The sequence below is a fragment of the Musca autumnalis genome, unplaced genomic scaffold (genome assembly GCF_047663935.1).
Source record: "Musca autumnalis isolate F117 unplaced genomic scaffold, ASM4766393v1 scaffold_1, whole genome shotgun sequence".
Taxonomy (NCBI): Eukaryota; Metazoa; Arthropoda; class Insecta; order Diptera; family Muscidae; genus Musca; species Musca autumnalis.
Window position 1 is genome coordinate 289,258,924 of NW_027411644.1, and position 18,032 is coordinate 289,276,955.

At 41.6% G+C, this 18,032-nt stretch overlaps 1 protein-coding gene across 4 annotated transcripts in view; it reads left to right on the forward strand.

The window, feature by feature from the left end:
- spg (dedicator of cytokinesis spg) overlaps nt 1–17,673 on the forward strand; it is a 296,364-nt gene extending 278,691 nt beyond the window's left edge. For all 4 annotated transcript variants that reach the window (XM_073961576.1, XM_073961577.1, XM_073961578.1 and 1 more), the window contains 5 exons: nt 6,790–6,899; nt 7,610–7,816; nt 7,899–8,073; nt 11,615–11,836; nt 11,945–17,673. In XM_073961576.1, coding sequence (XP_073817677.1) covers nt 6,790–6,899; nt 7,610–7,816; nt 7,899–8,073; nt 11,615–11,836; nt 11,945–14,023 — 2,793 coding nt within the window. In that variant the 3' untranslated portion in view covers nt 14,024–17,673. The remainder of the gene's footprint in view (nt 1–6,789; nt 6,900–7,609; nt 7,817–7,898; nt 8,074–11,614; nt 11,837–11,944) is intronic.
- Nucleotides 17,674–18,032: the final 359 nt, after the last annotated feature.

Genomic DNA, 18,032 nt, shown 5'->3' on the forward strand with positions numbered 1-18,032 from the left:
TCGGTCTGTGGTAAGCTACGCGGCTCCAGTCTGGTCCCCGAGATTGTGTGATTCGAACTGGAAAACGATTCAAACTTGCCAGAATGCCGCCCTGAGAACAGCGACAGGGTACCTCCTCAAATCATCAGTGGACCATCTACATGAGGAGACAAAAATTCTTCCTGTAAAGCAACACAATGAGATGCTTTCGTTGCAGTACCTGCTTGGATGTTATCGTGTGAGCCATCCCAATCACCATCTTGTGGGTAGGCCTGGCCCATTCAGGGAGATCAGGAAGGATATTCATGCTCTAGAGGGAGAGGTCCAACGATACAGGAGAGATCCCCTAGATCAACAAGCATATCAAGCAGGATTGAATAGCATTCACACGGACGCAGTTGCCAAGGCCTTAAGCAATTATAGTGTGAATAAAGTACTCGGAGTACATCCTCCATCTATCGCAGCTGAGGAGCGTCAGCTGCCACGACGAACCAGAGTAGTTTTGGCTAAACTACGCTCGGGATATTGCAGTCGCCTAAATTCGCATTGGCCCGCACGACACACAACACCTTTTTAACTGCCCCGCCAAACCTACCCATCTAACTCCAGTGGATCTGTGGCTACATCCCATCGAAGCAGCCACTTTTCTGGAACTGGAGATAGACCCAGAGCCAAATTGAACAGAGGAACGAACATATAAACATAACAAAAACACTGTTACAACAACAACAACCACATATAACTCGATAGATTTCTCTGTGGTGAGCTATGCATCGGCAGCGTGGTCCGCCAATACAAGCATAACGCGATGGAACATTATTCAAACCTGTCAGAACGATCATCTGGAATCGAAGATTCATCCAGTAGGGCGACACAGTGGCATGCTTTCGGTGCAGTAATTGCCCGGGTGTAACCGTGATAGCCATCCCATTTATCGTTTGGTGGATAGAGAGAGCGAGAGGTCCAACGATATAAGTGATAGCATTCACACAGATGCAGTCGCAGATGCCATCAACAAATGACGTTGAATACGGTCCTATGCGTGCAACCCCATTTATCGCAATTGAAGAACTTAAAACTTTCATCTATTGTGAATATAGTATCGAATACCGTCTACGCAACCAAAATGCTATTCCCCAATAATTGTGTATTTCGGATGTTTTCAGATTTTGTGGCCCTTTTTGGACGTATGAACTTGCCGACAAAAAATATATATTTGTATTAAAACCCAAATGTTTTGCGGAGGAGGAGTACATCGGATAGTAAATTTTGGAAGTGAATATTATTTTGGGAGTCATTTCTTTTCGATAGATATCGCGCCCTCCAGTTATTTATGTTGATCACCGCGCGACTTAGAGGTTTTGGACCACTATGAGGAGGAGGAGATCCAAAGTTTGGACCAAATCGGTTGCTCCGTTCAACAAAAATAAAGCGCGTACCATTTTAGTGTTATTTTTTTAATTTTTTGGAGGGAGATACCAGAAGTTGTGGACTGATATTGCCCATCTTCGAACTTAAACTATGTTTGAACAAAATATTATGAAGGCTAAATTTCGCACCGAATCTACTGATCCTTTCCAGAGTTATCGTGCGCTCCAGCCACTACACATGGAGCATCGGTGGGTTTTTACAGCTTTGGGGCCATTTGCTTAGGTAGTATGGACTCGTCACTTGTAAAAACATCTACCGTCGTAAGGGGTCAGTGGCAAGTTGTTGCAACAAAAATCAAAGCGATTTGGGAACAAGCCTTAAACTGCACTTTTCTGAAATTTTGTGTGGGAGATAGTCAAAGGAGTGGATCCATATAGTCCATATTTGAACCTGATCCTTGTTTCGCAGAAATATTACGGCGCAAAGTAAGGACTAAATCGGCTATTGCTTTGAGAGTTATCGTGCGTACCAATTAACGAAAATATTTAATTGTTTGTGCGGGATGTACCCTAAGGAGTAGATCGATGTATTACTACTAAAAAATATTAAGAAGGCCAAATTTTGGACCCAATCGGTTGATCCGTTCGAGAGTTATTGTGCGCTCCAGCAGATAGACGGACAGTCATGGCTAAATCGACTCCAAATTTATGTCTGAAATGGATTTTGTCCGAACATACTTGGGGTCTAAAACCATTATTTCGTTGAGGCACATTTTGTCCGCATGAAAGTATAAGTGCACGTGTAGTCTAAAGACTGAGGGTATAATAGAACCATATTTTAAGATAAATATTCCTTTTCATTATTAGGCCAGAAACTCATATAGTTGTTGTTGTAACAGTGTTTTATTATTATGTTCCAGGAAGTTGGCTACTTCGATGGGATGTAACCACAGATCCACTGGAGTCAGATAAGTAGGCTTGACGGGGCAGTTGAATAAGTGCTTAGTATCGTGCGGGCCCATGCCGCATACTGGGCAGATGTCTTGCACGGTGCGATCGATTCCCGCCCAATAGGAATTTAGGCGACTGCAATATCCCGAGCGTAATTGAGCCAAAACTACTCTGGTTTGTCGTGGCAGCTGACGCTCTTCAGCTGCGATAGATGAGGGATGTACTCCGATGACTGCATTCACACAATAATTGTTTATGGCCTTAGCAACTGTGTCCGTGTGAATGCTGTTCAAACTTGCCTGATATGCCTGTTGATCTAGAGGTTCTCTCCTATATTATTAGACCGTGGTCTCTAGAGCATGAATATCCTTCTTGATATGCCTGGGTGTATCGGTGGCCAGCAGATGGTGATTGGGACGGCTTACACCCGAGCAAGTACTGCAACGATAGCATCTCATTATGTTATCGTACTGGAAGAATCTTTGCCTCCTCATGTAGATGGTCCACTGTAGATTTGAGGAGGCACCCTGTTGCTGTTCTCAGGCACCCTGTTGCGTTCTGACAAATTTGAATCTTATACCACAGCGTGTCACATAAATTCGGGGACCAAACTGGCGCCGCATAGCTTACCACAGACCGACCTATCGCGTTATACGTGGTCAACAAGGTTTCTTTATCTGCACCCCAACTGCTGCCGGCTAGGGACTTGAAGACCTTGTTCCTACATTTCAGTTTATCGCAGATAGCTGTGGCATGCGCGGACGACGTGAAAGTGGTGTCGAATGTGACACCTAGAATTTTGGGGCAGTTTGTGGTCGGAATTCTGCTACCATCGACCCTGATATTCAACTCTCTTCTATACTGCGCCATCCATGTGGTGAACAGAGTGGCCGTCGATTTAGTGGCGAATATCTGCATATTCCTCGCGTGGAAAAAGGTGGTAGGATCGGTTAAATAGGAGTTCAGTCTCTCACAGATGTCATCAGGGTAGGTACCTGACGCCAGGATCGTACAATCATCCGCATACGTTACGATCTCAATGCCGTCTGGAGGGGGCGGAATATAGGAAAGGTAGAGGTTAAACAGTTCCGTAGATATCACCCCTCCTTGGGGAACTCCCTGTTTCACTCTACGGGGCTTGGATTTCTTGTTCCTGAATTCCACATACGACTGGCGACCACACATATAGTTGATTATCCAACGTTTCAGACTTGGCCGGAGGGTTGTCTGCTCGATGTCCTCGAACAGCGTGGAGTGCTTGACAGTATTAAAGGTTTTTGATAAGTCAAGCGCCACCATCACTGTTCTATTACACGGCCGCTCCTGGTTGAGTCCTCGACAAATATGTGTGGAGATGGCGTGCAGCGCTGTTGTCGTGCTGTGCTGCTTACGGAATCCATGCTGATGATCGGCAACTTGATAGATATTTCTAATGCTTGGGAGGACTAAGGTCTCAAGGGTCTCCGCTACAGGTGACAAACATGCGAAATCGGCCTGTACGATTCACCTTTGCTGGCATCCTTGCCTGGCTTCAGTAGCCCATTTTCCAGACTTCGGGAACAATAAGGGTGTCTAGCGACAGGTTGAGAACTTTAGTAAGATACTCCACTCCCGGCTCATACAGTTGTTTCAACATTACCATGGAAATTCCGTCAAGGCCCAACGCTTTGGATGATTTAGCATTCCTGATGGCATTCGCAACATCATCCATTGTAAACTGTGGTGGTTCATCCTCGGCAGGAAGATATCTAATGCGACGTTACACTCTTCTCTTCGCCCTGTCACTCTCGGGGTGCTCGACAAACAGTCGATTGAAGCAACCTGCACACCTCTTCGGGTCAGTCAACGTAACGTCGCCAAACGTGACTGAGGTCCTGTCATCCCTCCTTCCGGGGTTTGAGAGTGACTTAACCATTGTCCACAATTTACTTATACCGACTCCAATGTTGCAACTCTTCAGATGATTTAACCACTTGTTCCGCTTATGTTCGCCGACCAGCCTGTTAACTTCCAGTGTCAGCTCCTTGACTCTGGGGTCGTCGGGGTTGGTTCGACGAAGCTCATCACGCTCATTTGCTAATCCCGTCGCCTCTCCTGGGAAATTTGGTCTTACTTCGGTTATTCGACCAGCAGGTATATGGCGAGCGGCTGCAGCGTTGATGATGTCTCGGAACGTCCTTTCCGCTACCCGAACATCAGAAGGATTGGGCAATTCTCTGAAGCGGTGATTGGTGAACTCTCTGAATCTCGGCCAATCAGCTTTCCCATGATTGACCAATGTGCGGCGTTCAGAGGTGATGAAATCGGGTGGTCTGCTGATGGAGACAATGATGGAGACAAGGGAAATAACGAGTTGCCAGGTGACGTCATTTGTCAGACCAGGTGACACGACGGTTATGTCTGGCGAACTGTTACACGCTCCTCTAATTCTGGTAGGGGCGTCCTCATTGACCGAGCAAAACGTAGAGCTATCAATCTGCTCAGCCAGCGCATCTCAGCGCCACATCTCATGATGCGCATTAAAGTACCTCAGGACCAGACGATTATGACCTTCCAAAAGCGAGCTAATGTCAGGCTTATAATCTCAGATACAGCTATTTCTCGGCGGGATGTATACGTTCAGCAACTCTATCTCGGCAGTTCCACACATGACTGCTACCCCCATACATTCCATGTATGGGTCATTAGAGGCAGGCTCAAGCGAGATAGGTCTGTATTGAACAGACTAGTGCAAAAGCAAAGCTATATCCCCCATTTACATCTGGTGCGATCCTTCCTTATTACGTTGTAACCATCACAACGTACGGAGCTGTGGTCGTTCAGCATGGTTTCCTGCACCGCCGCGACCTTGATCTTCTTCCGATTCATAAAGTCCACTATTTCATCGATCTTACCTCGGAGCCCATTGCAATTAAATTGCAAAAAGGATGCATTTTCTGGGATTGGAACAACAAGGGCTGGTGTTAAATGCTGCGCGTGCGGCTGCTGTTGGGGGGACTGCGGGGGAGTTTCGTAATCCGACGACGAAAGAGTTTCATAATCTGACGACGACTCACTGGGGGCTGTGTTCGCGCAGCATGCGTGGGCAATTCCAGAGCAACCCCTTAAATGCACCCACTCCTGACATCTATTGCATCTCACCGAAGATTGGATATGGGTGAAGATGCGGATGTGACAAACCGAGCACAAATATATTGGTCCTAGGTTTTCCTCCGTCCCGGCACGGACCAAAAGAATCCGGAGCAGACATTCCGGGATATGCCGCTCCCAGCACAGAAAAAGGAAACAAATACAAACACATGTACACTGAGGTGGCAGCCGCAGGCCAGAACGCTGATATTGTGTGGTCCCGGGTCAATCCGGTACAGAGAACCCGCTGCGGTGGGATTGAAACCCATATAGTAGCCCTCGTATGCTATTATAACAACAACAACAACTTTTTCCAATATATTCAGGAGAAAGTTTTCAAACTACCATTAACGGGCTTATTTTAAAACCAGTAAGGAAAGGATCAAAGTCGGGCGGGGGATCAAAGTCGGAGCTATATCCAGATCTAAACCGATTTTGATATAATTTGGCACATTTATTTCCAGACCGAATTCAGTCACACATTCCAAATATCATTGAAATCCGACTTATATAGCGTGTTTGGAGCAGGAAATACGCGAAATCGGCCGAAAATATATATGGGCGCTATATCCAAATCTGAACCGATTTCGATATAATTTGGCACATTTATTTCTAGACTGAATTCAGTCACACATTCCAAATTTCATCGAAATCGGAAATATATAGCGTGTTTGGTACAGAAAATACGTGAAATCGGCCGAAAATATATATGGGAGCTATGTCCAAATCTGAACCGATTTCTATATAATTTGGCACACTTATTTCTATACCAAATTTAGTCAAACATTCCAAATTTCATTAAAATCGGACGTATATAGCGTGATTGGTACATCGCATACGTGAAATCGGGCGAACATATATATGGGAGCTATATCCAAATCTGAACCGATTTCGATATAATTTGGCACATCTATTTTTAGACCAAATTCAGTCACACATTCCAAATTTCATCGAAATCGGACATATATAGCGTGTGTGTTACAGAAAATACGTGAAATCGGCCGAAAATATATATGGGGGCTATACCAAAACTTGGACCGATATAGCCCATCTTCGAACTTGATCTTCCGACGGCTAAAAAAATGGTATTCCCCAATTTTCAGCGAAATCGGTCAACAAATGCGACCTGTATGTTGCGAACGGACGGACGGACGGACATGCATAAATCGACTCAGAAAGTGATTCTATGTATATCCCTAGAAGGAACTATGGGTCTATCTCGCTTCCTTTTGTATGTTACATACAAATGCACTAACACATAATACCCCTTACCACATAGTGGTGTAGGGTATAAAAAAGATATAATTGCCTAACTTCAACTCATATTTTCACTCAAAAATATCTTCTTCTTTTCTTTCAGAGTGCTCGTGGCTCATTCCGTTGGGTTGAAAGTGAACTCATTGATAAATTGGATTTATTGATTAGTGAAAATAAAGGAGATGATGAATATCGTGAACTTTTCAGTACAATGTAAGTGATTGGCTGTTGTTCAAAGTGTCCTAAAAAAAAACATAAAATATTATTTACTACTAGTATCAACACTATCGGCTTGATGTTGTTCATTGCAAATGTATCATTACAGTGTTTTATTTAAGTTATGTTTTATATTTATATCACATATTTTATTTTAATTTACACAATATTTAACAATTTCTATAACAAACATGCTTTACATCATTGTCATTATTAAACTTTCTTCTTAAATAACAATGCATTCAATCCCGAACTACTACCAAAAAAAGGGAACATCTAAGTCTGGTGTAAGTTAACTTGAATATCATCATGATCATCATCAGTAGTAGAAGTCTTTGTTTTTAACATTAGATTGCCATTGGTGGAAATTTATCAATTGAAAATTCATTGCTTATTGTTTATGATTTGATTTTATGCAACATTTTTGTAAATAGTTCTTAATTTAAGTTTATAAGCTAGTAACCCCTACAAGAAAGCATAAATTTTTTATTTCCCCTTGAATATTATTACCAAATAACGTTGCTTGTTATTGTATAGAACATAAATAGATACATATGTATATAAAAATGCATATAAAATACAAACATACATATATGCTTAAGACCTCTTATGTTCCTTATTTTATTAAATATAATTTATGTTAAATTTTTTTCTTATTTTTCGCAACATTTCTTTATTACTAATTCACGTTTGTTTACATCCTAAAGACTCCTTGAAAAGGTACAGAATGAAAATCCCATTTGGAAAGATGCTGGAACGGCATTTATTGCCTCTGTCACGCGGCTATTGGAACGTCTGCTCGACTATCGCAGCGTTATGCAAGGTGAAGAAAATCGTGATAAACGCATGTCCTGTACGGTTAATCTTTTGAATTTCTATAAAAATGAAATCAATCGCAAAGAGATGTATTTGAGGTAAGTGTTGGATATTGTACTATTTCTGGAAGGACAAAGTAACCAATTATCATTGACGACACTCTTCTCCTTGGTATTCCAGATACATTTACAAATTACATGATCTACATTTACAAGCTGATAATTATACTGAAGCTGGTTTTACATTAAAACTATATGCCGATATGTTGAGTTGGGATCGTGAAACATCAAGTTTATCACCAAATGGTACTGACGGTCAACCAGAGTGGCAACGCAAGGAACAACTGTATCATGAGGTATGTAAAGTATTCTGTAGATTTCATGTCATATACGAGTATTAGAGTTGAGTTAATCTAGTTCTATTGGACGATCTAGTTCAGTAGTTTAATGGAATAAGTACATGATCCGCCTATGTTCACCAACTGACCTCAATCCCCGGATTGACCCGGGACCACACAACATCAGCGTGAGGTACACTGAGGTGACATGTGTTTGTATTTGTTTCGTTTTTCTGTGCTGGGAGCAGCATATCCCGGAATGTCTGCTCCGGATTCTTTTAGTCCGTGCCGGGACGGAGGAAAACCCAGGACCAATATATTGTTGCTCGGTTTGCCACATCCGCATCTTCACCCATATCAAACCTTCGGTGAAATGTAATAGATGTCAGGAGTGGGTGCATTCCCTCGGCCGCAACCGCACGCTCAGCATTTAACACCAGCCGTTGCTGTTCCAATACCAGAAAATGCATCCTTTTTGCAATTTAATTGCAATGGGCTCCGAGGTAAGATCGATGAAATAGTCGAATTTATGAATCGGAAGAAAATCAAAGTCGCGGCGGTGCAGGAAAGCATGCTGAACGACCACAGCTCAGTACGTTGTGATGGTTACAACGTAATAAGGAAGGATTGCACCAGATGTGGAGGTGGGTGATTAACTTTCCTTTTGCACCAGTATGTTCAATTCAGACCTATCTCGCTTGAGCCTGCCTCTAACGACCCGTACATGGAATGTATGGGGGTAGCAGTCAGGTGTGAACTGCAGAGATAGAGTTGCTGAACGTATACATCCCGCCGAGAAATAGCTGTATCTCAGATTATAAGCCTGACATTAGCCCGCTTTTCGAAGGTCATAAACGTCTGGTCCTGGGTGACTTTACTGCGCATCATGAGATGTGGCATTCGGTCCTCGGAAACGACCAGAGGGGTACAGGCTGGCTGGCTGAACAGATTGATAGCTCTACGTTTTGCTCGGTCAATGAGGACGCCCCTACCAGAATTAGAGGAGCGTGTCACAGTTCGCCAGACATAACCATCGTGTCAGCTGGTCTGACAAATGACGTTACCTGGCAACCCATCATTTCCCTTGGATCAGGCCATCTCCCCATAATTGTCTCCATTAGCAGACCACCCGATTTCATTACCTCTGAACGCCGCACATTCGTCAATCATAAGACAGCTGATTGGCCGGGTTTCAGAAAGTTCACCAATCACCGCTTCCGAGAACTGCCCAATCCTTCTGATGTTCGGGTAGCGGAAAGGACGTTCCGAGACATCATCACTGCTGCAGCCGCTCGCCATATCCCTGCTGGAATACCCGAAGTAAAACCAAACTACCCAGCAGAGGCGACGGGATTAGCAAATGAGCGTAAAGTTAACAGGCTGGTCGGCGGGCATAAGCGGAACAAGTGGTTAAATCATCTGAAGAGTTGCAACATTGGAGCCGGTATAGGTGAATTGTGGGCAACGGTTAAGTCATTCTCGAACCCTGGAAGAAGGGAAGATAGGACCTCAGTCACGTTTGGCGACGTTACGTTGAGTGACCGGAGAGGTGTGCAAGTTACTTCAATCGATAGTTTGTCGAGCAACCCGAGAGTGACAGGGCGAAGAGAAGAGTGTTACGTCGCATTAGATCTCTTCCTGCCGAGGATGAACCACCACAGTTAACAATGGATAATGTAGCGAATGCCATCAGGAACGCTAAATCATCCAAAGCGTTGGGCACTGACAGAATTTCCATGGTAATGTTGAAACAGCGGGAGTGGAGTATCTCACTAACGTTCTCAACCTGTCGCTAGCCACCCTTATTGTTCCCGAAGTCTGGAGCCAGGCAAGGATGCCAGCAAAGGTGAATCGTATAGGACGATTGTCAGCTGTAGCGAAGACCCTTGAGGCCTTAGTCCTCCCCAGCATTAGAAATAGCTATCAAGTTGCCGATCATCAGCATGGATTCCGTAAGCAGCACAGCACGAAACAGCGCTGCACGCCATCTCCACACTTATTTGTCGAGGACTCAACCAGAATCGGCCGTGTGATAGAACAGTGATGGTGGCGCTTAACTTATCAAAAGCCTTTGATACTGTCAAGCACTCCACGCTGTTCGAGGACATCGAGCAGACAACCCTCCGGCCAAGTCTGAAACGTTGGATATGTGTGGTCGCCAGTCGTATGTGGAATTCAAGAACAAGAAATCCAAGCCCCGTAGAGTGAAACAGGGAGTTCCCCAAGGAGGGGTGATATCTCCGGCATTGAGATCGTAACTTATGCTGATGATTGTACGATCCTGGCGTCTGATACCTACCCTGATGACATCTGTGAGAGACTAAACTCCTATTTATCCGATCTTACCACCTTTTTCCACGCGAGGAATATGCAGATATCCGCCACTAAATCGACGGCGCAGTATAGAAGAGAGTTGAATATCAAGGTCGATGGTAGCAGAATTCCGACCACAAACTGCCCCAAAATTCTAGGGGTTACATTCGACACCACTTTCACGTCGTCCTCGCATGCCACAGCTATCTGCGATAAACTGAAATGTAGGAATAAGGTCCTCAAGTCACTATCCGGCAGCACTTGTGGTGCAGATAAAGAAACCTTGTTGACCACGTATAAAGCGATAGGTCGGTCTGTGGTAAGCTATGCAGAGCCAGTTTGGTCCGCGAATTTATGTGTGATAAGATTCAAATTTGTCTTAACGCCGTCCTGACAACAGCTACCTCCTCAAATCTACAGTGAACCATCTACATGAGGAGGCAAAGATTCTTCCAGTACGACAACATAATGAGATGCTATCGTTGCAGTACTTGCTCGTGTGTTACCGTTAGAGCCATCCCAATCACTACCTGCTGGCCACCGATACACCCATGCATATCAAGATGGATGGATTCATGCTCTAGAGACGGAGGTCCAACAATATAGGAGAGAACCTCTAGATCAACAGGCATATCAGGCAGGTTTGAACAGCATTCACACGGACACAGTTGCTAAGGCCATAAGCAATTATTGTGTGAATGCAGTCATCGGAGTACATTCCCCATCTATCGCAGCTGAAGAGCGTCAGCTGCCACGACAAACCAGAGTAGTTTTGGCTCAATTACCCTCGGGATATTGCAGTCGCCTAAATTCCTATTGGGCGGGAATCGATCGCACCGTTCAAGACATCTGCCCAGTATGCTGCACGGGCCCGCACGATACTAAGCACATATTCAACTGTCCCGCCAAACCTACTAATCTAACTCCAGTGGATCTGTGGTTACATCCCTTCGATGTAACCACTTTCCTGGAACTGGAGTTAGACCCAGAGCCAGATTGAACAGGAGAACGAACATACAAACATAACAATAAAACTCTGTTACAACAACAACAACCAACTGACCTATTGACTTCCAACGTCAATCTCTGACTCATTCGTATTAAAGCGGCATTCAGTTTCTGGTAGATTTTTTATATAATAGGATAAAAATACGATGAGCCTCTAAAAAGATAGTTATATAGTTTTCTATACACTTGTATCATTTTAACCCTATCATTTTCATATTCCATTTTCGTTTTTTTACAGATTCTAAAGTACTTCGATAAAGGCAAATGCTGGGAAAAGGGTATACCGCTGTGCAAAGAACTGGCATTACTGTATGAGACGAAACGTTTCGATTACAATAAATTGAGTGAAATTTTAATTCTGGAAGCTAAATTCTTTCAAAATATACTAACCCAATTGAGACCTGAACCGGAATATTTTCGTGTTGGCTTCTATGGCTTGGGTTTTCCACTATTCGTCAGGGTAAGTATTGCGCATACATATATTCCCACAATATCCCCCATGGCGACAAGTAGAATATCCAAATTACGAATTGATTCCAAACAAATTTCCCCCCCTTTCTACTTATAGAATAAACAATTCGTTTATCGTGGTCTGGAATATGAGCGAATCAGTGCATTTACACAACGTTTACAAACGGAATTTCCAGCAGCCCAAACTCTCAACACCAATAGTCCACCGGATAATTCGATTTTATGTGCACCCGAACAATATATACAAATAAGTAATGTACGACCTGTGGCCGATGCTCAAGCTCTGAAAACCGCCATGGTAACTGTACCGGAAAAGATAGCACGCTTCTATGAAGTGAATGATGTTAGTCGTTTTATATCCGATCGACCCATACACAAGGGTCCCGTAGACAAAGACAACGAATTTAAAAGCCTATGGATTGAAAGAACCACTTTGGATATTGCCTCGCCGTTACCGGGTATCTTACGTTGGTTTGAAGTTAAACAAAAATCGGTCCAAGAATTAACACCCGTCGAATTTGCTTGCGAAACAATGCATAATGTTGGCAAAGATATATGGGACTTGATACAACAATATCGTCAGGATCCTAAACGTAACATAAATCCATTCTCGATGCGTTTACAAGGTGTCATAGATGCCAATGTTATGGGTGGTATTAGTAAATATCAGGAGGCATTCTTTACGGAGCAATTTTTAAAATCACCTCAGGGTCAAGGTCAACAAGCTAATGTGCAGAAATTAAAAGCTTTAATATTGGAAAAAATACAGATACTAGATCAAGCTTTGGAGTTGCATGGCCAATTGGCTCCACCGGGAGTGCAACCGTTGCATAACCGTTTACTGGAACGCTTTTCACAACTGAAACAAAGTCTTTCTGGTTTGGGGCGTTTAAAGCGACAGGCCTCGGAGAGTATAGTGAATACTCCCTTGCCACCATTGCCCACTGAAAAGCGGTTGGGCAGCACCAACACTCTGCCCACTTCCCTAATACCGCCCACAAATTATTACGAAACTGATGAGATTTACACAAGACCTGGCGACACTCTAAGACCTGTTGAATCCATTGTGGCCATGAATAGATTTGGTGGAAATATTTCCTATCAATCATTAAGCAAAGATAACTTATCAAATCACATTGGTCATGAGAGTGCGGCAGCGACCTTGAACAGAGACAGTGCTGAAGCATGTCCTCCACCCATACCAAATAGGCCCAGATCACAAAACTTTTCCAATTCCAATTCGCTTACATTGGATGGACCAGAAGTACCACCAAAACGTACTCATCAGGCTCCAGGCTCTCCAGGGGCCCCACCACTACCGCCACGGGGTATAACACCCGATAAAAGAGCTTCCAATCCCATGGTTTTCAATGATTTCTCTAGCGAGTCTCCAGTTTCAAGTATGCCTCGGAGGCCACATTCCACCTCGCACCAACACAATCAAAAATATGCAGTAGTCGATATTAGTTTCGATGATCCTGAAGCTGATCAACAACAACTAACACATTCAATGAATTGCCATGCCTCCGATAATCATCATTTGTCCACATTATCATATGCTACAAATGATTTCCGTGACTCTGGAATTTCCACAACCAGTGCCCATGAATTGAATCATTTGAATAACTTAAGTGAGGAATCGTCCTCCAACTCAATGAGTACGGTGCATCATCGTGATCATTGTCGCCTCTCCTCAAGTGGCAGCATGGAAAATGGCCAATATATATCATCCAGTCACAACAATGGCGGCGGTGGTGGTTTAAGTTCAACACAAAGAGAGAACTCCTCAAGTTCCTTTGATGTGGAAGACCTTCCCATGCCCCCGCCACCCATACCACCAAAATCCCTTAATATTATTGGTAACACAGCTATGAATGAATCTTCATCATCGGCTTCCTTTGATGGCACTTCGACGCACAACACCTCACTCAATCATTCCAACACTTTGCATACAGCAACAACATCATCCACCACAACAACACCGCATACACACCCGCACCACCATCACCATCATCACAGTCATGTGCTGCATGCCCAAAACGGCCACACTAACAATGATGGCTATGTATCACCCAAAACAGCGATGGCCACACCTAATGTCGCCAATACAACGAATAGAGCAAGCATAGACGAAACAGAAAACGAAATTCATAACGAACTTGGCAACACTTTTTGAGTTACAATATGTCGCTGCCACCATCAATCGCCAACATCCACATCTAGCATAGACTTTAATACGAATACAGAAACATCATCTACGCCAAATAGTGCATCACCGCCGCCGACTCGAACTATGTTCACAGAACAGGCCGTGGTACATGCATCTCAGTCGTTGACTTCGTTGACAAAGAATATGACAAATACCAGTAATACGTCATTAGGTTCACCCAGTCATGGACAACCAAACCATCATCACCATCATGCTCACCATCATCATCATTACAATGACTTTAAGGATCAAGTAGTAAATGTTAGCACTCAACAACAACAGCAACATCATAGCACAGTAACCACCACCACTACAACCAACACAACAACAACAACACAATCTCAGTCTCACCAACAATATCATCATGCTTCACATTCCCATGGCCCCCATCATACGCATTCCCATTCTCATGCAACACCAACTGCAATTCTTCATCACCAGCAGCAGCAACAACAACACCAAAAACATAATCAGTATGGTAAACAACATTCATATACATTACCCAGCTCCTTACCAACATCTATGGAGGGCACAACAACATCTTCCATGTTGGATATATTGAAAAATATCAATTCCAATATTGAACATTGTTCATGTGGTCTATCCTTTAAAGTCGATCGCAATACAAATAATCTTATGATGATGGGTGCCACCACATCCACTTCCCTGTTAAGTTTAAATAATCAATATTATCATCAATACAACAATGATAATAATACATCGCGTTCTTTGGAGGCAACTTCCAGTGCTGTTACGGATCAAAGACAACAACAGCATTCGAATAAGTCGTCATTATCATCGCATCATCATAAACAACATGCACGTCATTGTCATCATCGTCGACATGATTCTCACGATTATGCTGTGCCACAAATGTTGCAATATCAACAGGAACCACCTGAAATTCATACACATGAATATTTTTCTCAGGAGTCACAGGAATCTCTAACAACTAATACCGCCACAATGGCTTTTAGTCCGCACACCGCGCCACAACAACAGCAGCAGCAACATGGTTGTCATCGTCATTCACATGTCCATGCTCAGACGGATTTTACCTATGGCCAACGATGACATGCTTCTAAATGAGAAATGTAAGAGAACTGGAAACTACTAGGTATTACTATTTCGAGTAGATAATTTTTATGCTGATCGGCTGATATATTAGAAAAATTATATGGCAAGTCTGACTTTCCCAAAGGTTGGGTTTCCTCATGATCTCCAAATTGGGTTGTCAACTGAACTCTTGTAAAGTTTAAACTATTTACATTTCACAACTAGAAACGCACACATGAAGAGTTGTATTATCGGAAAAGGGGTTTTAAAATAGGGGATAACGTTTGTTGTTGTTTAAAATGTTTAATCTAGTTTTATTCATCATGATTTCCCTTGATCAAAGTCTAAAGTCTAACATATTTTAAACAAATCAAGATAAAGCCTTTATCAGTGTAGCCATAATCTTACTTCGAAGGTGAATATGTCCCGGGCCACACTACAGTAATTTCACTGAAATTTTTATATGAAATTATGCGTCTCTAGATCGACGTCCATAGTAGAGTAAAATCATAAAATTGCTGTAGTGGGGAATTCGATTTAAGAACACATAATTTTATGAAATTTTTTAATGAAATTCACGCTAGTGTGGACCGAGACTATGGTGAAATGATGGTTGTTTTGAATGGCATAATATGTATTTCTGTGAACGTCAGTGTTGAAGTTAAAGAACACGAGAGCTGCTTTGTCAAGTATTTGAAGTTATGATTGAAAAATCAAAACAACTTATAATTTAATGCAATTTAAAGTTTTAAAGATAATTTGCTAAAGTAGTTGAGAGATTCTACTATAGAATTTTTTGTCCAAACACATACATACATACATATCCCACGATTTAATCTGTTTAATCGAGTGTCTCATTATGAATATGAATTGTTCTTCATGAGCCACCGTCAGTGTTTGAATATGTATATCAGTGCGAAACATCATTTCTTCCCATATAAAAACATTAGCGGTATTCACTCATGGTGGTAGATTAACATCATCTTCAGTATATTATTTAGTTTCACATTTTTATTTTATCCTTTTTTTTGCATACAAATTTGTTTTTTCTTGGGCTCCATTATTTTATTCTTTTTATTTTTCCCATTTTGTCTACCACAAAACAAAACTCCAACAAAATAAAACTCACAACAAAGTGGCGCCAAAACAAACAGCTTTTCTACACCCTAGTAAAAGTACAGTGCAATGTTTACAATACTTTTAGGTCGAGTTAATTAACAACCCTGTTGTAAATTAAACTTTCATGTATTTTTTTGTTATGGTATTGTAAACTGTTGTAGATCTACAATATTAACAACATGTATTATTTATATATTTATGTATATTATTTAGTTTCACATTTTTATTTTATCCTTTTTTTTTTGTATAAAAATTTGTTTTTTCTTGGGCTCCATTCTTTTATTCTTTTTATTTTTCCCATTTTGTCTACCACAAAACAAAACTCCAACAAAATAAAACTCACAACAAAGTGGCGCCAAAACAAACAGCTTTTGTACACCCTAGTAAAAGTACAGTGCAATGTTTACAATACTTTTAGGTCGAGTTAATTAACAACCCTGTTGTAAATTAAACTTTCATGTATTTTTTTGTTATGGTATTGTAAACTGTTGTAGATCTACAATATTAACAACATGTACAAGATCTACCATGGCACAATAATACAGGTACAACGGCAAAAACAGCTGATAATCACATTAGTTGTCAAAATACATTATTGTGAATAAAATTAACAGTAATGCGATATTTTGACGTTTGGTGTGGTAAATTGACCGATTATTGTTATCGATGTAACACCTTCTTATTCCGCCATGAGATCTATAATGTCACTTTACCCCCATGAGTGAATAGCGCTATTGTTAAATGTCGAATAGGCGGAAATAAATTCTATGTTTTTTTTTAATTTCAAAATTTTCCTTTGCGTGTCAACTTTATGTGGTTGCCACTTTTCTGCTCATAGTCTCCAATGTCCCTGAAAGGATTAACTTCGCGTAGAATTCATTGATTCAATATCGCAATTTCAGATTTGTGCTGGCTCACAGTTTATGTTTTTAAAATTGTAATTTAATTTTATACATTTTTGTTGTTGTAATCTTATGATATAGTCAAGCTAAAAATTCCCTAATATTTTGTATGAAGAATGTATGTAAGTGTGAATCATTTTATGAATAAATATACAATAGTTTTATTATTTTTTTTTTCAATATTTTATTAAAAGCCATTTTAACTTTAACTTAATTCAATTTTTGTAGATGGAACTTGAAGAGTTTTTGGTGACTTTGCAGCAGGTGTGTTGCTGTAACCGAACTCATGTCTTCTTTTCATCGAACTTGGGGTATAAACCATTTGCAGGAACCACCACGAAATTAAAAAATCCTTTTTTGCTATGAACCTTTACAGATAGAGATAAATATAGCGATCCTTTAGATCAGCGTAGTGCACCAACACAGGCTTTACAACGATTGTGTACATACGGTGTGAGCTGTTCAAGGCACAGTGCCCAATTGACCTGCAAAAAATATAGGTCATTATTAAGCTCGACTCTAACGAGAAACTAATTAAAATTAATATTAAAAAATGATCTTCGCCCTAATAGGCAAATTTTTCAAATAAATAAAAATCCTTTTTTGCTTTGAACCTTTCCAGATAGAGATAAATATAGCGATGCTTTAGATCAGTGTAGGGCATCAACACAGGATTTACTACGATAGTGTACATAAGGTGTCAGCTGTTCAAGGCACAGTGCCCAATTTTCCGAAAACCCTGGCCAAAAATTGAACAAAATTGTATCAATTTACCCTGAATGGTGTCACTTGACTTGCAACCAAGTAAGTACGTATCAGTCAGCTGTGCTGATGGAGAAATTCCCTCAGCCACTGACCACGAAAAAAACAACAAAACCAAACACAATAATTAATATATT